General features: G+C 46.5%; 1 protein-coding gene across 4 annotated transcripts in view; it reads right to left on the reverse strand.

The window, feature by feature from the left end:
* The window catches only part of KDM2A (lysine demethylase 2A), a 132527-nt gene that overhangs the window by 83989 nt on the left and 22226 nt on the right, over positions 1-26312 (reverse strand). Inside the window, exon 2 of one of the 4 annotated variants that reach the window (XM_051826510.2) lies at positions 12051-12207. The exons of 2 other annotated variants lie outside the window; for them this stretch is intronic. In XM_051826510.2, the coding sequence (XP_051682470.1) occupies positions 12051-12086 (36 nt within the window). In that variant the 5' untranslated portion in view covers positions 12087-12207. Of the gene's footprint in view, positions 1-7698; positions 7720-12050; positions 12208-26312 lie in introns of those variants that run through there. One more of the 4 variants, XM_051826518.2, reaches the window with a different exon arrangement.

The raw sequence follows: 26312 nt of genomic DNA on the forward strand, positions 1-26312 counted from the left end.
TCAAAAATAAAAAATTAAAAAATTAAAAAAAAAAAAAACTTTATCCTTCTAGTTAAGGAATACATAGATAAAGCCCATTAAAATTAAGAGGAGGGGCCGGCACTGTGGTGTAGCAGGTAAAACCGCCACCTGCAGTGCCAGCATCCCATATGGGTGCCAGTTCAAGACTCAGCTGCTCAATTCAATCCAGCTCTCTGCTGTGGCCTGGGAAAGCAGCAGATGGTCCAAGCCCTTGAGCCCCGGCACCCTTGTGGGAGACCCAGAAGAAGCTCCTGGCTCCTGACTTCGGATCTGCGCAGCTCTGGCCGTTGTGGCTGACTGGGGAGTGAACCAGCAGATGGAAGACTTCCCTCTCTGTTTCTGCCTCCTTCTCTCTCTGTGTAACTCTGACTTTCAAAATAAATAAATAAATCATTTTTTTAAAAAAAGAGGAAAATATTATCGTTTATTTATTCAATTATTTGAAAGGCAGATTTACAGAGAGAGAGAGAGAGAGAGAGAGAGAGAGAGAGAGAGGTGTCTTCCATCTGCTGGTTCACTCCCCAATTGGCCACAACGGCCAGAGCTGCACCGATCCGAAGCAAGGAGCCAGCAGCTTCTTCCATACGCGGTGCAGGGGCCCAACAACTTAGGTCATCTTCCACTGCTTTCCCAGGCCACAGCAGAGAGCTGGACCAGAAGTGGAGTAGTCAGGTCTTGAATTGGTGACCATATGGGATGTCGGCACTGCGGGTGATGGTTTTACCCGCTATATCACAGCACCAGTCCCAATGTTATAGCTTAAAAAAGCAAAATTAGGAGTGGATGTTTTGCACAGCAGTTAAGACACTACTTGGGACACACACCTCCTATCCTGGAATAGCTGGATTCCAGTCCCAGCTCTGCTTCATGTCCAGCTTCCTGCTCATGCACTCCCTAGGAGACAGCAGGTGATAGTTCCAGGTACCTGTCACCACATGGGAGACCCAGATAGTCCTGGGCTCCTGGTTTTGGACTGCTTCTGTCTTGGCTATTGCAGGTGGGTGATGAAACAGTGGGCAGAAGACTTCTCCCTATCTGTATCTAACCTTTGCCTTTCAAATAAATAAAAATAAACAAGTGAAATTTTTTAAATAAAATCAAGGGCTGACATTGTGGTGCAGTGGGTTAAACCATCACTTGGGATATCAGCATTCCCTGTCAGAGCGGCAATTCAAGTCCTGGCTGCTTTGCTTCCATTCAGCTCCCTGATAATGTGCTTGGGAAAGCAGAAGATGGTCCATATGTGTGGACCCCTGAAACCGATATGAGAGAACCAGATGGCGTTCCAGGCTCCTGACTTCAGCCTGATCCAGCCCCAGGTGTGCCCACTTAGAGAGTGAACCACCAGATGGAAGATCTCTATCTTTTTCCCTCCCTCCCTCTCTGTTACTCTTTCAAATAAATCTTTAAAAAGTTCCTACTTCCATTCTCGTGGTACCTTCTCAGCTTCTCAATCATTGTTTCAGTAAATTCACTCAGATTCAAGATAACTAATTCTGTAACAGGACTTTCCTACTTTCCTTTCAAACATTATTGCTTCTCTGTCTCTCTTCCCTCTCCAGTTCAAAATCTCCATTTCCAGAGAAGCCACTATTTCATTCTGCTTCCTGAACCCCTGTCATCACAATCCTCTCAGACCCACCCACATGTAACCATGAAGCCACGCGTCCCTTTCCTCTGTCACTGTATGGACACCCACCACGCAGATCTCCAATTCTGTCTTCTCTCGAGAGGCTCATCCAACTGAAGGCTACATTCTGCTGACTGATGTGAATTTAAAAGGAGAGCAGAAAACTTTTAATAGGCTGTGTGTATAACTGTGTTCTACTCATGGTAACAATTATAATACAGAACGATCTCTTCGACATACTTGTTAGAGCACACAGTTCCAAAATAATTTAAGAATTAGAGGGGGCCGGCACTCTGGTGTAGCGGGTAAAGCTGCCACCTGCAGTGCTGGCATCCCATATGGGCTCTGGTTCAAGTTCCAGCTGCTCCACTTCTGATCCAGCTCTCTGCTGATAGCCTGGGAAAGTAGTGGAGGATGGCTCAAGTGCTTGGGCCCCTGCACCTGTGTGGGAGACCTGAGGGAAGCTCCTGGCTCCTGATCGGCACAACTCCAGCTGTTGCGGCCATCTGGGGAGTGAACCAGCAGACTGAAGACCTCTCTCTCTCTCTGCCTCTCTGTAACTCTACCTTTCAAATATATACATATACATATACATATATATATATATATATATATATCTTAAAAAAAAAAAAAAAAAAAAAAAAACTGGAGCCAGGGCTGTGGCATAGTGGATAAAGCTGCAACTTGCAATGCCGGTATCCTATATAGGAACTGGCTGGAGACCCAGCTGCTCCTCTTCCTGATCCAGCTCTCTGCTATGGCCTGGGAAAGCTGTAAAAGATGGCCTGAGTCCCTGGGCCTCTCCCATCCACATGGGAGACCCGGAAGAAGTTCCTGGCTCCTAGCTTTGGGTTAGCACAGCTCCGGCCATTTTAGCCATCTAGGGAGTGAAGAAGACCTCTCCCTCCCTCTCTGCTTCTATTTAACTCTGCCTTTCAAAACAAAAAATAAATCTTTTTAAAAAAATTGCAAAGTCCTTTCCAGTAAAAAGAGTAAATGCTTAATGGTGCCTTAAATGTTTATTTCCCTCTTTGGGATCGCATATTCTCTTTTTATTTTTTTTGAAGATTTATTTGGGGACAGCACTGTGGCACAGCAGGTTAATGCCCTGGCCGGAAGCGCCGACATCCCATACGGGCACCGGTTCAAGACTTGGCTGTTGGCCAGCGCTGCAGCTCAATAGGCTAATCCTCTGCCTGTGGCGCCAGCACCCTGGGTTCTAGTCCCAGTTGAGGCGCTGGTTCTGTCCTGGATGCTCCTCTTCCAGTCCAGCTCTCTGTGGTGGCCTGAGAGTGCAGTGCAGGCTAGCCCACGTCCTTGGGCCCTGCACACATGGGAGACCAGGAGGAAGCACCTGGTTCCTGGCTTCAGATTGGCGCAGCGCTCTGGCTACAACACGCCAGCCATAGTGGCCACTTTGGGGGTGAACCAACGGAAGGAAGACCTTTCTCTCTCTCTCTCTCTCACTAACTCTGCCTGTCAAAAAAAAAAAAAAAAAATCTGCTGCTATACTTCCAATCCAGCTCTCTGCTATGGCCTGGGAAAGCAGTAGAAGATGGCCCAAGTGCTTGGGCCCCCGCACCCACATGGGAGACCCAGAGGAAGCTCCTGGCTCCTGGCTTCAGATCAGCACAGCTCCTGCCATTGCAGCCAATTGATACAACCATCGGATGAAGACCTCCCTTTCTCTCTGTGTCTCTCTGCCTCTCCTCTCTCTGTGTAACTCTTTGAAATAAACAAATCTTAAAAAAAAAATTAATTTGTTTATTTGAAAGTCAGAGTTACATAGAGAGAGAGGTCTTCCATCCACTGGTTCACTCCCCAATTGACCACAACAGCTGGAGCTGGGTCAATCCGAAGCCAGGAGCCAAGAGCCTCTTGCAGGTCTCCCACATGGGTACAGGGGCCCAAGGACTTGGACCATCTTCTACTGCCTTCCTAGGCCATAGCAGAGCTGGATCGCAAGTGGAGAGGCCAGGACCCAAACCGTCACCCATATGCGATGCCAGCACTGCAGGCGATGGCTTTACCCACTATGCTACAGCGCTGGCCCTTTGATTCTGTTTTTAAATTTGAAAGACAGAGACAGGACGGAAAAGGGACAAAGACAGAAAAACAGAGAAAGAAAAATCTTCGATTCACTGGGCCACTCTCAAAATGCCATCAACAGCCCAGCCTGAGCCAGAACCAGAAAATTCAGAACTCCCACACGGATGGCAAGGGCCCAAGCACTTGGGCCTTCCTCCACTGGTCTCCCAAGCATATTAGCAGGAAGTTGGACTGGAAATAGAGCAGCTAGGACTCAAATAAACACTCTGATATGGTATGCAGGTGTTGCAACCAGTGGCATAACCTACAATGCCACAATACCAGCCCCCTCTCACTCTGCTTTTCAAATAAATAGGACTTTTAAGGAAAAATTTAATTACAAAGGCAAAAAAAATTTTTACAGGTGATATCGGTAACAGTCATACCAGTATCAATGTGATAAAGAACTGTTATTACCAAAAGCAACACAACCAGTCTATCTCATGGCAGGATTCAATAAGTACATTAAATGACTTATATAGCACTTCTGCTAAAATGTTTAACCTGAATCTAATTACCTAAAGTTCCATAAACTTCATAATACAACTAAAACCCTCCTTTCTACTATTGTAGTTTTAGCAGAATCCCTGTCAAAGAATCTTCAGGAGGACCCTCAACAACCACCACCAAAAAAGAGCAGCACAAAGGGTGTGAGTTTAGAGTCAGAATTAAGTTTGAATCCTGGCTCTGTAACTTTTTTTTTTTTTTTAAGATTTATTTTATTTATTTGAAAGAGAGGTAGAGACAGAGAGAGAGGTCTTCTATCTGCTGATTCACTCCCCAGATGGCCACAACGGTCAGAGCTGGGCTGATCCGAAGCCAAGAGCCAGGAACCAGGAACCAGGAACCAGGAGCCAGGAGCTCCCACGCAGGTGCAGGGGCCCAAGGATTTGGGTCATCTTCTACTGCTTTCCCAGGCAAAGCAGAGAGCTGGATCGGAAGTGGAGCAGCCAGGACTAGAACCAGTGCCCATATGGGATGCTGGCCCTGAACCTCAGTTTCCTCAACTATAAAATGTCATCAAATTCAGAGAGCTGCTGTAGGATCCAACGATACACCTTACATATGTAAAACATCTGAAATACCACCAGGCATATTAGAGCTACCCAGCAAAATGTTAGTTGCCCTGGCAAACCTCATATATGCTCTCTGTAATGTATCGTGGTTAAAACGGCACTCTGTATGTGTGTGTGTGTGTCATCAAATCACCCCGTAAACCACAGCTATAGTCAGTAAATATGAGTAAAATGACATAATCCCTTCTTTAAGCAGCTTATCTTGTAATACTGAGCTTCCCCAATACAAAAATCTGAAATTGGAAAAGTTCAAACATGATACTCAAAGTTTCAGATTTTGGATTTTCAAGTTAGGAATACTCAAGGTTGAAGTCTGAGCAAAATTCCCAAATCTGAACAATTCTGCAACATTCAGGTACCAAACATTTTCAATAAAGGACACTCAACCTGTGTAGAAAGTACAGCATTTGCATTTGTTCCCCTTCATGTTTTCTCTATGCAGACAGGACTTGTTCTATGCTGTCCCAGCATGTATGAATTTTAGTTACCACAGTGTCACTAAATAACAGTTCTCAAACACAGTTCAGATTTCAGTTACTGTCTATCTGGGCAATTTCCGGTCCCCTCAGTGAAATCTTCTGTACTGCTATTAAACATCCAGAATTAAATTTAAAAAATTTCGGTTACTGTGGAATGCTCTAAGCATGTGTATAACGAACAAAATTGGTATTGGTTGTGAGCTCTTATTCCGCAAGTCATATAAATAAGAGCTGTGCATCAAGATAAGTAACCAATCACATCACTTCTTTCAAAGTGTGCTGGTGATAAACTGCCAGGCATGTCACTCAGCTCACACACAGACAGCAAAGCATATATGTTGCTTCCATGTCTCCTGGTAGTTAATCACATGACACTTTACAAATATGTGGATAATCAAGAGGAAATCAGCCACTAAGCATGAAAATGGAAGCAATACGATAGAAGTGATAATGCTGGAAATGAAATTCAAAGAAAACTGAGTTACATGCAATAGAGAAACAGTGAAAGTAAAAGGAAGTGCATATGACAAAAAAGATGAAGATTTCCAGAGGAATGATAGCAGCAAAAACCATAATTATCTCAAACATATTTCACAATACTGAAAATGCAAAGAATAAAATATTGGGGCCAGCACCGTGGTACAGCAGGTAGAGCTGCCGCCTGCAGCGCCGGAATCCCATATGGGTGCTGGTTCAAGTCCTGGCTGCTCCACTTCCCATCTAGCTCTCTGCTATGGCTTGGAAAGCAGTGGAAGATGGCCCAAGTCTTTGGGCCCCTGCACCCACGTGACAGACCTGGAAGAAGCTCCTGGCTCCTGGTTCTGGATAGGCCCAGCTCTGGCTGCTGTGGCCATGTGGAGAGTCAACCAGCGGATGGAAGGGAAATCTCTCTCTCTCTCTCTCTCTCTCTGCCTCTCTAACTCTTTCAAATAAACAAATAAATTATATAAAAAATTTTTATACCCCAATGATGTTTGTTCCTTAAGTTATTCAAGAAGCAGATAAGCACTATTCAAATTATTCTTGAAAGGTTTTTAATAATGAAATAAAATAATAATGTTCCTGGGGACAGCTCTGTGGCATTGCAGGCTAAGCCTCTGCCTGCCATGCCTGCATCCCACACGGGCATCGGTTCTAGTCCCAACTACTCCTCTTCTGATCCAGCTCTCTGCTATGGCCTGGGAAAGCAACAGAAAATGGCCCACGTGCTTGGGCCCCTACAGTCTCATGGGAAACCTGGAGGAAGCTCCTGGATCCTGACTTCAGATTGACCCAGTTCCTGCCATTGTGGCCATTTGGGGAGTAAACCAACAGATGGAAAAATTTTTTCTCTGTCTCTCCTTTTCTCTGTCTATAACTCTGCCTCTCAAATAAATGAAATATTTTAAATAATAAATTTAAAAAATAATGTTCCTGTATTATAGTGTACCAAATAAATATTACTTTTTAAAAAAATATTTATTTATTTGAAAGGCACAGTTATACAGAGCAGAGGCAGAGAGAGAGAGAGAGAGAAAGAGAGTCAGTCTTCCCTCTACTGGTTCACTCCCCAAATGACCACAATGGCCGGAGCTGGGCTGATCTGAAGCCAGGAGCTTCTTCGGGTCTCCCAAGTGGGTGTGGGGACCCAATGACTTGGCCCATCCTCCGCTGCTTTCCCAAGCACACCAGCAGGGAGCCGGATCAAAAGCGGAGCAGCAGGGACTCAATCAGGCACCCACATGGGATGCTGGCACTGCAGGCAGTGGCCTTATCCACTATGCCATAGCACCGGCCCCAATATTACTTTTACTATTATTTCACCTTCTTATATATTTACAACCAACAATAAAACAGCTTTTAATATTTTTAACAAAAAACCTGATGGGTTAAGATCACAATTTTCCCAACTGATTATTAAGGTTTCAAGATAGGTGATGTGCAGCAAGGTATGCCACCTGTGATTAAACTCCATCTCTTCTTCTGATCCAGCTTCCTGCTAATAAGCCCGAGAGGCAGCAGCTGATGGCTCAGGTACTTGGGTTCCTGCCACCTGCGTGAGAGACCTGGATGGAATTCCTGGCACCTGGCTTAGGTCTGGCCCAGCCCTGGCAGTTGCAGGCATTTGGGAAGTGTACCAATGGTTGGAAGATCTCTGTCACTCTGCCATTCAAATAAACAAATAAGACTTTAAAAAATAAAACCTCATCCCATGATTTCAGCACGCAAAATCATTTTTGCAGTCCCAAATGACTATGAAAAATGAGAACTACTTTATTGTATACATATATACGTTGTTTACACATGTGTGGGGGACATGTAGTATACATGTTTTCCCACTTACACCCAAGCACCTGGAAGTAATTTGCATATATCATAACCTTTTGAACACTTGTGTTTCCAAGTAAGAAGAATGTTTTCTTACCTAACCACAGAACAGTTGCTGACTTCAGTAAATTCTTACTTTTTAGGAAAGTATCTACTCTTCAGGAATCAAAGATTAAATCAATGATTGCTGTTCAAAGACAGAAACCATGAAATTTATCAACTTTAAGTTCAAAGTTTATGACACTGTCAATTATAAAGAAAACTTCCTAAAAACTAATCAAAAATTCAACTCAGTACTTTTTAATGCTTACTAGGGGTGCTGGCGTTGTGGCATAAAAGGCTAAGCCTCTGCCTGCAGTAACAGGATCCCACATGGGTGCCAGTTCTAGTCCTGGCTGCTCCACTTCTGATCCAGCTCCCTGCTAATATGCCTGGGAAAGCAGCAGAAGATAGCCCAAGTCCTTGGGCCCCTGCACCCACATGGGAGACCAGAAAGAAGTTCCTGGCTCTTGGCTTCAGATTGGTCCAGCTCCAGCTGTTGCAGCCACTTCGGGGAATGAACTAGTGGATGGAAGCTCGTGCTCGCTCACTCTCTCTTTCATTGCCTCCCCCTTTGAAATAAATAAATCTTAAAAAAAAAAATACTTACTAGGTACATAAGAAATACAAAATTAATTTTATAACCCTTTTTAATTTTATTTTTTCATTTTATTTAAGGTATACAAGTTTCATGTATTTCATATATACAGATTTAGGAACATACTGATACTTCCCACTCTCCCCACCCCTCCCTATAACCCTTTTTAAAATACATTATTTCAGAAATTCAAAAATGACCATTTGATGGGGAGGGAGGTATCTGGTGCAGCAGTTAAGCCAGCACTTGGGATGCCCACAGCCCACATCAGAGTGCTTGGCTTCCTGCTATCGCACACCTGGGAGGCAGCAGTGAAGGCTCCATTCCCTGCCACCGACAAAGACTCGGACTGAGTTCTGGGTTACCGGCTTTGGCCTGGCCCAGGCTCAGCCTTGGCTGTTCTGGACATTTGGGGGAATGAACCAGAGGATTTAAGACCTCTTTGCCTTGGGGCCAGCGCTGTGGCACAGCGGATTAACACCCTGGCTTGAAGCACCGGCATCCTATATGAGCTCTGGTTCACGTCCTGGCTGCTCCTCTTCTGATCCAGCTCTCTGCTGTGGCCTGGGAAAGCAGAATAGCCCAAGTGCTTGGGCCCCTGTACCCATGTGGGAGACCCGGATGAAGCTCCCGGCTCCTGGCTTCGGACTGGCGCAGCTCCAGCCATTGCGGCCAATTGGGGAGTGAACCATCAGATGGAAGATCCCTCTCTCTCTCTCTGCCTCTCCTCTCTCTGTGTAACTCTTTCAAATAAATAAATAAATCTTAAAAAAAAAAAAAAAAACTCTTTGCCTTTTAAATAAAAAAAAATTAAAAAATAGAACATTATGCTACACAAAAAAATACCAAATTAAATGCACAATGGGTTCTAAATTTACAGTATCAAATCTGTCACAACTAGATAGGAAGAGAATTATATTCAACTGAATTCATTAAATTTATTACCATCCACCAAGAGCCAGACACTGACAATATTCTGGCAAACAAGACTGTCAAGGTTCTTGCCCTCAAAATCTAGCTAGAGAAAGTGGAAAGACAATCAGGGTTTTATTTGCTTTGACAACAGAAAAATCAAATGTTAAAGAAATGGTAAGAAACACCTTATCTATTAAGAAAGAAGATATCAAAAATTCCCCAGTGGACATAATATCTAAGATAAAACCAGAAGAACAAACAATGTAAAAGGAGAGGAGAGAAAGTAGTCGGCTCAAAAGAAATTACAAATGCAAATGTCCAAAAGTGAGAGAGAGCATAAAACTTGAAGAAAAAGCAGCTGAGTATGGTACCATTTTCAGGTAATGAGAAAAAAAGAAAAGGAGAATACAGTGTAATGGAAAGAAATTCAATCTGAAGTAAGAAGGTCTGGTTTCCAGTCTTTGTTCTACCACTTACTAGTTGCGCAACTTAAGGGCAAGTCATTTTACTTCTTTGGGTCTGTATTCCGCAACAAAATGGAGGTTCCTCCCTATTCCCCCTAAGAGGACTGTCCCCAAAATAAAAGTTTTAAAAATATGTGACAAATCATAAAAGGAAAAATTGACTTAAAAATTTTGTTCATTAGAAAACATCATTAAGAAAATGAAGGGGACAGGCGGGGCTGGGGTAGTGGTTAACATGCTGCTTGAGACGCCTACATGCCATATCAGTGCGCAGGGGTCCCAGTGTCAGCTCCTTTCTGGATTCCGGTTTTCTGCTAATGTGCACCCCAGGAGGCTGCAAGTGACAACTCAAATAACTGGGTTCTTGGTACCCAAGCAGGAGACTCAGACTGAGTTCCTGGTTCCAGGATTCGGCCTCACCCAGACCAGCCTGTAGCAGGCATTTGGAGAGTGAAGCCATGGATAGAAGATACCTCTCAGTTGTCTGTCTCTATTTGTCTCTAAGCCTTTGAAATTAATAAAATAAATAATAAAGAGACAACTGGGAAGAAGTATTTGCAGCACATACATCTAATAAAGAACTTGTATCCAAAATGTAAGTAGATCTGTAAGTAATTAAAGGACGAGTAGACATTTGGCAGAGCAGTTAAGTTGCCATCTGGGACACCTGCCTCCCATCAGAGTGCCTGGCTGCTCCACTTTGGATCCAGCTTCCTACCAATGCCCACCCTAGGAAGACAGCAAACAATGGCTCCACCCTGCTTCATTTGTCTAAGCATTTGGGGAGTGAACCAATGGATGAAATAACTCACTCACCCTTGTCTTCCAAGTAAAATGAAAATAAATACAAGTGAGTAGACCAAAACAAACTGGGGTGAAAGGGAGACTTGAAGATACTTAATCAAAGAAGATAAACAAATGGCTGACGGGACAGCCCTGTAATGTATTAGGTTAAGCAGCCGCCTACCATGCCAGCATCTCATATGGGCATCGGTTTGAGGCCCAGATGCTCCACTTCAGATCCAGCTCTCCCTGCTAAGGCACCTGGGAAAGCAGCAGCCCCTGCACCCACATGGAGACCAGGAAGAAGCTCCTGGCTTCAGCCTGCCCAGCCCTGGTCACTGCGGTTATGCAGCAGGTTAACCACAAGTGAAGATCCTCTCTGTATCTCTGTAACTTTCAAAATAAATAAATCTTTTTTCTAAAAAAAGACTTGTACAAGAATATTTAATGCAAACTTATTCCTAGGAGCCAAAATCTTAAAACAACCTATATGTCCATCAAAAGAGGGATAAAAATTGTGGTCTAAGGGCCAGCATTGTGGCAATAGTGGGTAAAGCAATCATCTGCGACACCGGCGTCCCATATGGGTGCAGGTTCTCAGCCTGGCTGCTCTACTTCCAATCCAGCTGATGACCTGGAAAACACAGAGGATGGCCCAGGTGTTTGGGCCCTTGCTACCTATGTGGAAGACCTAGAAGAAGCTCCTGGCGGTTGGTTTCAGCCCGACCCAGCCATGGCTGTTGCACCCATCTGGGGAGCAAACCAATGGATGGAAGCTGAAGCTCTGTCTCTCCCTCTTACTCGTTCAAATAAATAAATAAATCTTTTAAAAAAAATTGTGGTAATTGTGGTATACAAGGGTCCTTCAAAGGGTTCACTGAGGCCGCTCACTAGGCTAATCCTCCACCTGCAGCGCCAGCACCCCGGGTTCTAGTTCTGGTTGGGGCGCCGGATTCTGTCCCGGTTGCTCCTCTTCCAGGCCAGCTCTCTGCTGTGGCCTGGGAGTGCAATGGAGGATGGCCCAAGTGCTTAGGTCCCTGCACCTGCATGGGAGACTGGAAGTACCCAGCTCCTGGCTCCGGAATGGCTCAGCGTCGGCCATAGCGGCCACTAGGGGAGAGAACCAATGGAAGGAAGACCTTTCTCTCTGTCTCTCTTTCACTGTCTATAACTCTATCTCTGACTAACTCTGCCTGGGGAAAAAAAAAAAAAAAAAACGATTCACTGAAAATATGCATGGATTTCATAATTTTTCCAACAAAATAAACATCTTTGAATGCCATTTTTCCAAAAATTTTTTGAAGTACCTCACAGATATCAGCAATGAAAGATCACTCTCTTCCTTTCAAATAAATAAATAAATCTTGAAGAAAAAGAAAATACATGAGCAAAAGACATAATCATTTTTCCGAAGAAATATAATGGCCAAAAAACACACAAAAAAGAGAACCAACCAACCAACCAGGTTAGCTTGCCTGTGGTGATGCAAGTCAGACAGGAATGGAAACACGAACCGCAAAGGAGCACAAGGGAACGTTCTGCAGGGACAGAAATGCCCTCTTTCTGTATTTCTGAGTAGGGATCAGAATCAAAACTCATCGAAATGAACCCTTAAGATCTGTACATTTTGGGGCCGGCGCCATGGCTCACTTGGTTAATCCTCCGCTTGCGGCGCCGGCATCCCATGTGGGAGACCAGGAGAAGCACCTGGCTCCTGGCTTCAGATTCGTGCAGTTCCGGCCATAGTGGCCATTTTGGGGGTGAATCAACAGCAGGAAGACCTTTCTGTCTCTGTCTATAACTCTACCTGTAAAAACAAAACAAAACAAAAAACACTGTACATTTTATTGTGTTCTATGTACCAATTTAAAAAAGATGCACGGATTAGCAACTGGCAAAATCCAGAAAGTCTGAAATTCTATAGGACAAGAGACCAGACTTTTTTTTTTTAAACAAGAAAAAAGAAGAGGGAGGTGAGTTACAGTTAAAGAGGCTTTAGATACACATCAATCATTTTAAAAAAAGAGCCCACTGGGGGAATTAAGCAATGAAAACACTAAGAAACTTTTGTTTTACTGTGATAACTTCACTATCCCTTTAAAAAGTCATTATGTGGGGCTGGCGCTGTGGCATAGTAGGCCAAGCCTCCACGTGCAGCATAGGTATCCCACATGGGTGACGGTTCGTGTCATGGCTGCTCCTCTTCCAATCCAACTCCCTGCTAATGCACCTAGGAAAGCAGCAGAGGATAGGCCAAGTCCTTGGGCACCAGCACCCACATGGGAGAATCAGAAGAATCTCCTGGCCAGCGCCACGGCTAATCCTCCGCCCGCAGCGCTTGCACACCGGGTTCTAGTCCCAGTCGCGGCGCCAGATTCTGTCCTGGTTGCCCCTCTTCCAGGCCAGCTCTCTGCTATGACCCGGGAGTGCAGTGGAGGGTGGCCCAAGTGCTTGGGCCCTGCACCCCATGGGAGACCAGGAGAAGCACCTGGCTCCTGGCTTCGGATCATCGCGGTGTGCCAGCCGCAGCGCGCCAGCCATGGCGGCCATTGGAGGGTGAACCAACGGCAAAGGAAGACCTTTCTCTGTCTCTCTCTCTCACTGTCCACTCTGCCTGTCAAAAAAAAAAAAAAAAGAAGAAGAAGAAGAAGAATCTCCTGGCTCCTGGCTTCAGATCGGCTCAGCCCCAACAGATGTGGTCATTTGGGGGAAGAACCAGCGGATGAAGACCGTTCTGTCTCCCTTCTCTAACTCTACCTCTCAAATAAATTTTTTTAAAAAGCCATTTTGTCCAAAATCAAGAAAAACTAAATTATAGTGATAGCAGGCTCAACTGGCGAAGAAAAAGGAACCAGCAATTGTTGGAAAGGTCATGAGGAAGCTTCTGACATGGTGGGAATTCCAAATCTTGACTGAGTAGTAGTCACAACAAAGCATTTACTTTGATTATTCACTAACACAAATTTATGTTTTTATACTCTTCTGTATGTGTCTTAGCCTTCACAGAGTATGTTTTCAGAAACTGCATAGTAACTATTTCACACCTAAGCCAGTGCTCCTAAATTCCTGTGGCAAAGAATCTATCACATCCTTGTGAAATGAACAATTTCCCTTCAAACACATATGTCAGCTTGCCATTCTATTCGCATTAGAATTTTATCAGAAATCAATAAATCCTGGGGCCAGCATTGTGGTGTAGCGGCTGCCTGCAACACCAGCATCCCATGTAGGCACCCATCCATGTCCTAACTACTCCACATCAGATCTAGCTCCCTACTAATGACCAGGGAACATCAGCAGAAGGTGACTCATGTGACTGGGCTCCTGCCACCCACGCGGGAGATCAGACGAGGCTCCTATCTCCTGGCTTCAGCCTGGCCCAGCACCAGCTGTTGTAGCTATCTGGGGAACAGGCCAGGGGATAGTAGATCTGTCTCTCACTCTCTATACAGCTTTTTAAAAAAAAAAAAAAAATGAATCTTAAAAAAAAAAGACAACAGCCAGCGCCTTGGCTCACTTGGTTAATCCTCTACCTATGGTGCCGCCGGCATCCCATATGGATGCCAGGTTCTACTCCCAGTTGCCCCTCTTCCAGTCCAGCTCTCTGTGGTGGCCTGGGAGGGCAGTGGAGAATGGCCCAAGTGCTTGGGCCCTGCACCCGCATGGGAGACCAGGATGAAGCACTTGGCTCCTGGCTTCGGATTGGTGCAACGGCAGCTGTGGCGGCCATTTGGGGAGTGAACCAATGGAAGGAAGACCTCTCTCTCTGTCTCTCTTACTGTCTACAACTGTACCTGTCAAATAAAAGACAATAAATCTGATAATATAGTTAGGCATACAGTCATTCAAATGAATATTTTTATTATTATTATTTTTTTTATTTCAAAGAGTTACAAAGAGAGGTACAGACACAGAGAGAGGTCTTCCATCCGCTGGTTCACTCTCCAAATGGCCGCAACTGCCGGAGCTGCGCTGATCCGAAGCTAGGAGCCAGGAACCTCTTACAGGTCTCCCACATGGCTGCAGGGGCCCAAGGACTTGGGCCATCTTCCACTGCTATCCCAGGCCACAGCAAAGAGCTGGATCAGAAGTGGAACAGCCAGGACTAGAACCGGAGCCCATATAGGATGCTGGCACTTCAGGCCAGGGCTTTAACCTGCTGGGCCACATTGCTGGCCCCGCAAATGAATATTAAAACAGAACAAGATACAGAAGCTTTAGCCATTAGTTTTGATTTCATAAGTCTTTTTTTTTTTTTTTTTTTTTGGACAGGTAGAGTTAGACAGTGAGAGAGAGAGACAAAGAGAAAGGTCTTCCTTTTTCCATTGGTTCACCCCCAAATGGCCATCACGGCCAGCGCACTACGCCGATCCGAAGCCAGGAGCCAGGTGCTTCCTCTTGGTCTCCCATGCAGGTGCAGGGCCCAAGGACCTGGGCCATCCTCCACTGCCCTCCCGGTCCACAGCAGAGAGCTGGCCTGGAAGAGGGGCAACCGGGACAGAATCCGGCGACCCGAATGGGACTAGAACCCGGGGTGCCAGCGCCACAGGTGGAGGATTAGCCAAGTGAGCCGCGGCGCCGGCAACTTCCTAAGTCTTAAAACTACGTTTCAGGGGGCCAGCACCGAGGCATCGCGGGTAAAGCCACAACCTGGAGTACCAGCATTCCACATGGGCGCCAGTTCGAGTAGCAGCTGCTCCACTTCTGATGCAGCTCTCTGCTGGGAAAGCGGAAGACGGCCCAAGTCCCTGGGCCCCTGCACCCGCGTGGGAGACCTGGAAGAAGCTCCTGGCTCCTGATCAGCCCAGCTCCAGCCGTTGCACCCATCTGGAGAGTGAGCAAGTGGATTGAAGATCTCTCTCTCTGCCTCTCTGTAACTCTTTTAAATAAATAAATCTTTCGAAAAAAAAAAAAACTAAATCTCAGAGCAGGCATTATGGCAGTGTGTTTAGCCACCAGTCAGAATGTCTGCAGTTCAGACGTTTCAAGTGCCAGTTCAAGTCTCAGTTACTCCACCTCTGACCCACTTCTTGCTAATGTATCCCGGGAGACAGTGGATGATGCTTTGGTTCCTGCCACCACATTAAAGACCTACATGGAGTTCCTAAAACCAACAACTTAACAGTTGACTATTAATTTTTTTTTAAGATTTATGTATTTATTTGAAAGTCAGAATTACACAGAGAGAGGAGAGGGGGAGGAGGAGGGGAGGTGAGGGGGGAGGGGAGGGGAGGGGAGGGGGAGGGGGGAGGGGGGAGGGGGGAGGGGGATCTTCCACCAGATGGTTCACTCCCCAATTGGCTGCAATGGCTGGAGCCTGCACGGATCTGAAGCCAGGAGCCAGGAGCCAGGAGCTTCCTCTGCATCCCCCACACAGGCGCAGGGGCCCAAGGACTTGGGCCATCTTCTACTGCTTCCCCAGGCCATAGAAGAGAGCTTGATCGGAAGTGGAGCAGCCGGGTCTCAAACCAGCGCCCATATGGGATGCCAGCACTTCAGGCCAGGGCCTTAACCCACTGCACCACTGTGCCGGCCCTGACTATTATGTTTAAAACTCTTATTCCGGGCCGGCGCCGCGGCTCATTAGGCTAATCCTCCGCCTAGTGGCGCCGGCACACCGGGTTCTAGTCCCGGTTGGGGCGCTGGATTCTGTCCCGGTTGCTCCTCTTCCAGGCCAGCTCTCTGCTGTGGCCAGGGAGCGCAGTGGAGGATGGCCCAGGTGCTTGGGCCCTGCACCCCATGGGAGACCAGGAAAAGCACCTGGCTCCTGGCTCCTGCCATCGGATCAGCGCGGTGCGCCAGCCGCAGCGCGCCAGCCGCGGTGGCCATTGGAGGGTAAACCAACGGCAAAGGAAGACCTTTCTCTGTCTCTCTCTCTCTCACTGTCCACTCTGCCTGTCAAAAAATAAAAAAAAATAAAAAATGAAAAATAAAAAAAATAAAATAAAACTTATTCCATGGGTAGACATTTGGCCTAGCAGTTAGAACGCTGCTGGAGATGCCCAATGGAGAACCTAGATATGATTCTCAGCTCTACTTCTGATTCCAGCTTCCTGCTAATGTGCACCCAGGAAGACAGCAGGTGATGCATCAACTAGTTGAATCCCTATGAAGAACTGGATTGAGTTCCCTCTCTCCAGCTTTGGCTGCTGTGGACATCTGGGGAATCAATCAGCACACAGGAGGTCTCTGTCTCTGTCTGCCTTTTCAGATAGATCTAAAAAACTTTTTTGAATCTTCAACTCTCAGGCCAGTGTCGTGGAAGAGTTAAGCCACTGTCTGCAACACTACCATACCATATGAGCGCTGGTTCAAGTTCTGGCTGCTCCACTTCCTATCCAGCACCCTGCTAATATGGCTGGAAAGGCAGGAGAGGATAGCCTAAGTGTCTGGGCCTCCACCACCACATGGGAGACCTGAGACCTGAATGGATGTTCTAGGCTCTGGTTGTCAACATTTGGTGGTTGTACCATCTGGGGATTGAACCAGCAGATGCAAGATCTCTGTCTCTCCTTTTTTCTAACTCTGCCTTTAAATAAAATAAATTTTAAAAAACAAAAATGGGGCCAGTGCCATGGCTCACTTGGCTAATCCTCTGCCTGAGGCGCCGGCATCCCACATGGGCACCGGGTTCTAGTCCCGGCTACTCCTCTTCCAGTCCAGCTCTCTGCTGTGGACCAGGAGGGCAGTGGAGGATGGCCCAAGTGCTTGGGCCCTGCACCCGCATGGGAGACCAGGAGGAAGCACATGGCTCCTGGCTTCGGATCGGCATAGTTCTGGCCGTAGCGGCCTTTTGGGGAGTGAACCAACGGAAGGAAGACCTTTCTCTCTGTCTCTCTCTCTCTCATTGTCTAATTCTGTCAAATAAAAAAAAAAAAAAAACCTACAAATTTTATAATTTTACCCAGTGGGATTCCTTGGCTCATGGCTGCTGAGAACCCTTGAAAGTTCCAATTTGGGGGCCAGCATTGTGGTATAGAGGGTAAAGCAACTGCCTGGACATCAGCATGCCACATGGGCAACAGTCCGTGTCACAGCTGCTCCACTCTGGTCTAACTCCCTGCTAATGTGCCTGGGAGAGCAACATAAGATGGCCCAAGTTCCTGAGCCCCCTGCACCCACATGGGTGACCCGGAAGAAGCTCCTGGCTCCTGTCTTCAGTCTGGCTCAGTCCAAGCCACTGCAACCATCTGGGGAGTACACCAGTGGAGAGAAGATCTCTCTCCCTACTCCCTCCCTCCCTCTGTAGCTGTGCCTTTCAAATAAATAAAATAAATCTTTAAACCAAAAAGTTCCAGTTGGACTGAGAATGGCACAAATATCAACTTTCCTGAATGTGCTGTTAAAATGAATACATGGATTTGAAACAGGAAAAAAATCCAAAAGATACAATTTATTTGGAATTGTAAAAACTTTTAACAGGGCCAGCATTGGCATGCAGTGTACTAAGCCACCACTTGGACACCTACTTCCCAAGTAGGTGCCGGTTCGAGTACCTTTGAGTGCCAGCTGCTCCACTTCCTTCCCACTAATGTACCTAGGAAAGCAGCAGACCAAGTGTGCTGGGGCCTGTTTCAAATGGAGGAGACCAGGAAGGAGTTTCTGGCTTCTGGCTTCCGCCTGGCCCAACTCCAGCTATTGCAGGCAAATGGAAAGTTAACCAGTATAAGGAAGATATCTCTGCCATTCTGCCTTTCAAATAAATCATTCAATTTTTATTTATTTATTTTTGACAGGCAGAGTTAGAGAGAGAGAGACAGAGAGAAAGGTCCTCCTTTTTCCGTTGGTTCACCCCCCAAGTGGCCACTATAGCTGGCGTGTTGCGGCTGGCACGCTGCGCCAATCCGAAGCCAGGAGCCAGGTGCTTCCTCCTGGTCTCCCAAAGACCTGGGCCATCCTCCACAGCCTTCCCGGGCCACAGCAGAGAGCTGGACTGGAAGAGGAGCGACCGGGACAGAACCCAGCGCCCCAACTGGGACTAGAACCTGGGGTGCCAGCGCTGCAGGCGGAGGAATAGCCTAGCGAGCCAAATCAATTTTTAAAAATAAAATTAACAAGGGGGAATGGACATTTAGCCTAGTGTTTAGAACTCCCAGGTCCCACATTTGAATTGCTGGGTTTGATTCCCAGCTCTGTCTTCTCTCTCAATTGAATAACTATTTTTTAAAAAATTTTAGTTAAGACTTCTGTTTAAAGCCGGTGCCGCGGCTCACTAGGCTAATCCTCCGCCTTGCGGCGCCGGCACGCCGGGTTCTAGTCCCGGTCGGGGCGCCGGATTCTGTCCTGGTTGCCCCTCTTCCAGGCCAGCTCTCTGCTGTGGTTAGGGAGTGCAGTGGAGGATGGGGCCAAGTACTTGGGCCCTACACCCCATGGGAGACCAGGAGAAGCACCTGGCTCCTGCCATCAGATCATCGCGGTGCGCTGGCCGCAGTGCACCAGCCGCAGCGGCCATTGGAGGGTGAACCAATGGCAAAGGAAGACCTTTCTCTCTGTCTCTCTCTCTCACTCTCCACTCTGCCTGTCAAAAATAAAAAAGACTTCTGTTTAGAATTTTTGAAATTTGGAATCTGAAGGAATTTTCTATTACATTTGCAGAACTGACAAAAAGAGACAGGCAACTGACTTAGCAGTTAAGCTGTCTGTATCCCCTATCAGTGTCTGGGTTTGAGTCCTGACTCCAGCTTCCTGCTAATCCACAAGCTGGGAGTCAGCAGGTGACAGCTTAAGTGTTTGGGTCCCTGCCGTCCATGTGAGAGACCTAGAATGAGTGAGTTCCCAGCTCCGAGCTTCAGCCTGGCTCCAACCTTGCACATGGAGGGCATTTGAGAAGTGAACCAGCAGATGAGAGCTCTGTCTGCCTCTGACTACTACCTCTCAAATAAAAATTATATAAGTATGGGACAAAATTAAATGAATGTTTCCTGGGAAAAAGATTTAACTGAACAGTAAGTAGATTTTTTTAAAAATGTTTTTTCATTTCAAATAAATCCTTAAAATTTTATAAAATAATCTTTTAAAGTAAATGGGTATCTGCAAATGTCTATATTCCTACAACAATGATTGGGACAGTCCTACTATTTCTTTTTTATTATTATTTATTTATTTGAAAGAGTTACACAGATAGAGAAGGAGAGGCAGACAGAGAGGCCTTCCATCCACTGGCTCACTCCCCAGATGACCCCAACAGCCGGAACTGTGCCAATCCAAAGACAGGAGCCTGGAGTTTCTTCCAGGTCTCCCACGCGGGTGCAGGGGCCCAAGGACTTGGGCCATCTTCCACGGCTTTCCCAGACCATAGTAGAGAGCTGGATGGAAAGTGGAGCAACCAGGACTTGAACCGGCACCCATATCAGATTGTGGCACTGCAGGCGGCGGCTTTCACTGCTACGCCACAGCGCCAGCCCCAAGTCCCAATATTCCCACCAATGCTAGAGGAGACGTGGAGAGGTGGACAGCTCACCCAGCAGCCGAGATGCCACTTGGGATGCTTGCTTCCCGCATCAGGGTGCCTGGGTTTGATCCGGACTCTCTCCAATCCCAGCTGCCCGCTATAATGTGCACCCTGAGGGGCAGCAGGAAACAGGCTAAGTACTCAGGTCCCGGTCACCCAGGTGGGAGACTTGGAGTGGGTTCCTAACTCCTGGCTGCCACCTGGCCTGGCTTTGGTGGTTGTATCTGGAAAGTAAAAAAACAGATGGAGGATCTCTGTTTCTCTCAGACTTTTCAATAAATTATTTTTTAAATTGGGGAGGCTCTCTTTAAAAGGAGGGGGCTATTTGGCACAACAATTAAGTTTCCGGCAATCTATATCAAAGTGCCCTGACTTGAGACCTGGCTACTGGACTTCCCATCTAGCTTTCTACAGAGGCACACCCTGGGAAGCTGCAGATGATAGCTCAAATACTTCAGTCCCTGCTACCCACATGGGAGACTCACACTGAGTTCCTAAGTTCCTGGCTTCAGCCCGGCCCAGTCCTGGATGTTGTAAGCATTTGGGGAGTGAAACAGCAGATGGAAGGGCTCTATCTCTGTACCTCTGATTTTCTTTTTTTATTTTGTTTTATTTATTTATTTGACAGGTGGAGTTATAGACAGTGAGAGAGAGAGAGAGACAGAGAGAAAGATCTTCCTTCCGTTGGTTCACTCCCCTAATGGCCACTACGGACGATCCAAAGCTGGGAGCCAGGTGGTCTCCCATGTGGGTGCAGGGGCCCAAGCACTTGGGCCATCCTCCACTGCCCTCCCGGTCCACAGCAGAGAGCTGGACTGGAAGAGGAGCAACCGGGACTAGAACCTGGTGCCCATATGGGATGCCAGCGCCGCAAGCGGAGGATTAACCAAGTGAGCCACAATGCCAGCCCCTGTACCTCTGATTTTCAAATAAAAAGAAAATAAACAGGTGCCAGCATTGTGGCACAGCAATTTAAGCCACCACTTGCAACAACAGCATTCTATACTGGAATGCAAGTTCAAGTCCTGGTCACCCTGCTTCCAACCCAGCTTCCTGCTCTTGAGGCTAGGAAGGCTGCAAAACCCCTGCCCACCTGGCCCAGCCGTGGCTGCTGAATCCTTGTGGGGAATGAACCATCAGACAGAAGCATGCTTGCACATGCATGCTCCTTCTCTCTCTCCTTCCCTTTCTTTCCATCCCTGTGCCTTTCAAGTAAATTTTATTTTAAGATTTTATTTATTTGAAAGAGTTGCAGAGAGAGCTCTTCCATCCACTCCTCAACTAGCCACAACGGCCAGAGTTGGGTCAATCCAAAGTCAGGAGCCAGGAACTACCTCTGAGTCTCCCACATGGGTGCAGGGGCCCAAGGACTTGGGCCATCCTCCACTGCCTTCCCAGGAGCATTACCAAGGAGCTGGATTGGAAGTAGAGCAGCCAAGGCCCACATGGGATGCTGACTCAGCAGGCAGTGGCTTAACCCACCACGCCACCATGCTGGCCCCCATGTTGTCTTTTTAAAAATATTCATTTTCAGGACAGGCATTGTGTCTCAGTGGGTGAAGCCACTGCCTGTGATGCTGATATCCCAGATGGTGCTGGCTGGAGTCTTGGCTGCTCCACTTCCAATCCAGCTTCCTGCTGGTTTGCCTGGGAAAGCAATGGAGAATGGCCCAGATTCTTGGGCCTCTACATCCATGTGGGAAACCCAGAAGAAGCTCCTGGCTCCTGGTTTTGGCCTGGTCCAGCCCTGCCCTTTGCAGCCATTTGGGGAGTGAACCAGCAGATAGAAGACTTCTTTCTCCGTGTCTCTCCCTCTAACTCTTTCAAATAAATAAATCTTTTTAAAAATAATAATCCATATAATTAAAATACAATTATCTATGAACTAGTTATACTTAATAAAAAGCCACCTAAATCAATAACTCATGACATAAGCCCAGAACCTTTGGAGGAAGTCTTCATGGACTCAATAAATAAGTGAATTAAATATGCTACTAAAGACACTAAGCTTTATATAAATAAATCAAAAGTATCTGAACTTTTTTTTTTTTTTTTAATTTATTTCAGAGACAGAGAGAGAGATCCTCTAATGGCTGCAATGGCCAGAGCTGGGCCAGTTCAAAGCCAGGAGCCAAGAATTTCTTCCAGGTTTTTCATGTGGGTGCAGGGGCCCAAGCACTTCTTTCTAAGAACATCTAATAGGGTCACTCAGTCCCATCAACTCTGTTCTATAACTTTTTTTTTAAATAAACATTTTTGGTTTTCTTTTTCAAGATTGATTTTTTATTTACTCAAAGGCAGAGTTACAGAGAGAATAAAGAAGTCTTCCATCTTCTGGTTCACTCCCAAGTGGTCACAATGTCCAGTGCTGGGTGAGGCCAAAGCCAGGATCAGGAGCTTCATCCGGGTCTCCTTTGTGAGTGCAAGGACGTGGGTCATCCTCCACTGCTTTCTCAGGTATATTAGCAGGGAGCTAGCTTGGAAATTGAGCAGCTGGGACTCGAACCAGTGCCCATATGGGATGCACTGTAGGCAGTGGCTTTACCTGCTATGCTTCTCCAAAACACCTCTGACTCAGTTTCCCCTCCATCTCCATTCTTAGTGTCAAGACTTCCAGTTATGATTTCTAATACATTTCTTCAAGATTTATTTATTTATTTTGAAAGAGTTACAGAGGGGGAGGGAGGGAGGTGAAGAGAGAGCCAGAACTCTTATCTGCTGGTTTACTCCCCAGATGGACGCAACGGCCAATGATCCACTAGGCCAAAGCCAGGATCTTCATCCACATTTCCCATGTGGGTATCACGACTGAAGCACTTGGGCCAATCCCTGCTGCTTTTCCTAAAACATTAGAAGAGAGCTGGATGTGAAGTGGAGCAGCCGAGACAGGAACCACCACCCTTGCACAGGCAGTAGTTTTACCCACTATGCCACAACACTGGCCCCTCTTTCTAATACTGTAATACATTATTATCTCATTGACTGGTCTCCACAGTGTTCATTCACTAAACTATCCTCCACAATACCTTCCAGGAGCAATCTAAGATAAGTAAGATCAAGTCTCCCCAACATTTATAGTTCCTCTAATGTTTCTCCATTACTTATCACATAAGATACAAACAACATGGCTCTTCCATCATGGATTCACTACTGTCCTTGGCTTCCTGTAACCCTGAACAACTAGCAATGCTATTTTAAACTTGTGATGCTGTTTCATACTCCTTTGCCTTGGAACATGAACATGCCGGCTCTTCTGCTTGGAATTCTATTTCTCATCCCCTGGAACGTTTGGACGACCAGGAAGTTACCTCCTCTTGGAGACCTTCTGTTTGTTTTTGTTTTTTAATTTGACAGGTAGAGTCATAGACAGTGAGAGAGACAGAGAGAAAGGTCTTCCTTCCATTGGTTAACTCCCCAAATGGCCGCTACGGCCAGTGCTGTGCTGATCTGAAGCCAGGAGCCAGGTGCTTCCTCCTGGTCTTCCATGCGGGTGCAGGGCCCAAGCACTTGGGCCATCCTTGGAGACCTTCTGTACTCCTCATCCACTCCTTCCTTCTTCTTGCCTCTGTGCTCTGTACCTTCTAAATTTCATTTATCATTGTACACAATTATTTGTTTAATGGCTTCTCTTATCAGACCATGAAGATGGGTTACAAGATATCCACTTTTGAATAATCAGAACATTCAATAAACAGCAGATTTGACGGTTTGCTGAATAAATAAATGAGCAGGGTCCAGCACTGTAGCACAGTGGATTAATCCACTGCGCTACAGTGTTGGCATCCCATATGGGTGCTGGTTTGAATCCTCGCTGCACCACTTCCAATCCAGCTCCCTGCTAATGTGCCCAGGAAAGCAGTGGAATATGGCCCAAGTGCTTGGGCCCCTGCACCTACTTAGGAGACCTGAAAGATGCTTCTAGCTTCGCCTGACACAGCAATGGTCACTGTGGCCATTTGGAGAGCCAGCCAGCAGATGAACTCTGCATCTCTGTACAGATGATCTCTGTATCTCTCCTCTAACTCTGACTTTCAAATAAATAATCCATAAAAATAAATAATGAGCAAAAGATCAGAAAAAAAAAAAAAGCTTCTGAACCTACAACAATTTTTAAGATTTACTCATTTTATGTGAAAAGCAGAGTTAAGAGAGTGAGGGAAAGAGACAGAGAGAGATCTTCCATCTGCTGATTAAAAAAAGAAGCTGTTTCTAAAAGGTTCCCATTATTTAACAGAATAAATTTAAACTTAAAACAATGGTGGAAACAGTATAGTGCCACCATAAAATATGCATTTGAGATATGTTTGCTATTACTATGGTTTCCATCAATAACGTGTGCAACTCTCTCCAGGAAATAAATGAATACCAATAGTAATTAGCACTTTTTAGTCCACAAAAGCAATCTGTATATCCCAGGATGAGATAGTTATCTATTGCTAAGAAAATTCCTTGGAATAGAAGGCAAATAGCATATCTGCTGGGAAAAAAGCAACCACACTTTTGGGTACTCTTTTCTCTGCGACACCACTCGTTCAAGTTTGCTGAACAAATGCTGCACTTCACCTTCACCTTCCCTTAACCACTCAACATCAGTGGGAAGCATATACAAGTATGTATGCTATGTGTATACACACAAATATAAATACCAGCCATTTTCCTTTGTGCAAATGGCATAAAAAGCAATCATCGGGACTGGTGCTGTGACACAGTGGGTGGGGCCACCACCTACAGTGCCAGTATCCCCTATGGGCGCCAGTTCAAATCTCAGCTGCTCCACTTCCGACCCAACTCTCTGCTATGGCCTGGGATGGCAGTAGAAGATGGCCCAAGCTCTTGGGCCCCCGCACCCACGTGGGAGACCTGGAAGAAGCTCCTGGTTTCAGATCAGCACAGCTCTAGCCATTGTGGCCTTTTGGGAAGTGAACCAGCAGATGGAAGCTCTCTCTGCCTCTCTGTAACTCTGCCTCTCAAATAAATAAATAAGAATTTTTAAAAAAAATTTACAATGATATAAACATGTAATTTCTTTAAAAAAAGAAAAGAAAAGAAAAGAGGCAATCTCCAGGGCCAGCACTGTGGTATAGCAGGTAAAGATGCCACCTCTGATGCTGGCATCCCCTACAGGCACTGGTTTGTGTCCCAGCTGCTCCACTTCTGATCTAGCTCCCTGCTAATGGCCTGAAAAAAGCAGTGGACCCTGTCACCCATGTGGAAGAACCAGAAGCAGTTCCTAGCACCTGGCTTCGACCTGTCCCAGCCCCAGCTGTTGTAACCATCTGGGGAGGAAACCAATAGATGGAAGACCTCTCTCTGTCTCTCCCTCTCTCTGTGTAACTCTTTCAAATAAATAAATATTTAAGCAAGCAAGCAATCTTCAGGGGCAGGCATCTGTTACAGCAGTTAAAACACCACTTACAAGGCCAGTATTGTGTATAGCAGGTTACACATATGGGTGCCAGTTTGGGTCCCTGTTGCCCCACTTCTGAGCCAGCTCCCTGCTAAAGTGCCTGGGAAAGCAATGGAAGATGGCTCAAGTTCTGGGAACCTGGCACCCACATGGAAGACTCAGATGAAGCTCCTGGCTCTTAGCTTTAGCCTGGCCCAGCTCTGACCATTGCATCCATTTAGGGAGTGAACCAGCAGAAGAAGGTCGATCTCTAATTCTGCCTTTCAAATAATTTTTTTTTTTTGACAGGCAGAGTGGATAGTGAGAGAGAGACAGAGAGAAAGGTCTTCCTTTGCCATTGGTTCACCCTCCAATGGCCGCCACGGCTGGTGCGCTGCAGCCGGCGCACCGCGCTGATCCGAAGGCAGAAGCCAGGTGCCTCTCCTCGTCTCCCATGCAGGTGCAGGGCCCAAGGACTTGGGCCATCCTCCACTGCACTCCCGGGCCACAGCAGAGAGCTGGCCTGGAAGAGGGGCAACCAGGACAGAATCCAGCGCCCCGACTGGGACTAGAACCTGGTGTGCCGGCGCAGCTAGGTGGAGGATTAGCCTATTGAGCCGCGGCGCCGGCCTCAAATAAATTTTTAAAAAATAAATAAATCAGGACAGCGCCGTGACTCAATAGGCTAATCCTCCACCTTGCAGCGCCGGCACACCGGGTTCTAGTCCCAGTCGGAGCGCTGGATTCTGTCCCGGTTGCCCCTCTTCCAGGCCAGCTCTCTGCTGTGGCCCGGGAAGGCAGTGGAGGATGGCCCAAGTGTTTGGGCCCTGCACCTGCATGGGAGACCAGAAGCACCTGGCTCCTGCCTTCGGATCAGCGCGATGCACCAGCCGCAGCGTCCATTGGAGGGTGAACCAACAGCAAAAGGAAGACCTTACTCTCTGTCTCTCTCTCTCTCTCTCACTGTCCACTCTACCTGTCAAAAATAAAAAAATAAATAAAATAAAAAATAAATAAATAAATCTTAAAAAAAAGACTCCATCTGCAATTCCTATACCTCTTATCAGAGTTCCAG

The sequence above is a fragment of the Oryctolagus cuniculus genome, chromosome 1 (assembly GCF_964237555.1).
Source record: "Oryctolagus cuniculus chromosome 1, mOryCun1.1, whole genome shotgun sequence".
Classification (NCBI taxonomy): domain Eukaryota; kingdom Metazoa; phylum Chordata; class Mammalia; order Lagomorpha; family Leporidae; genus Oryctolagus; species Oryctolagus cuniculus.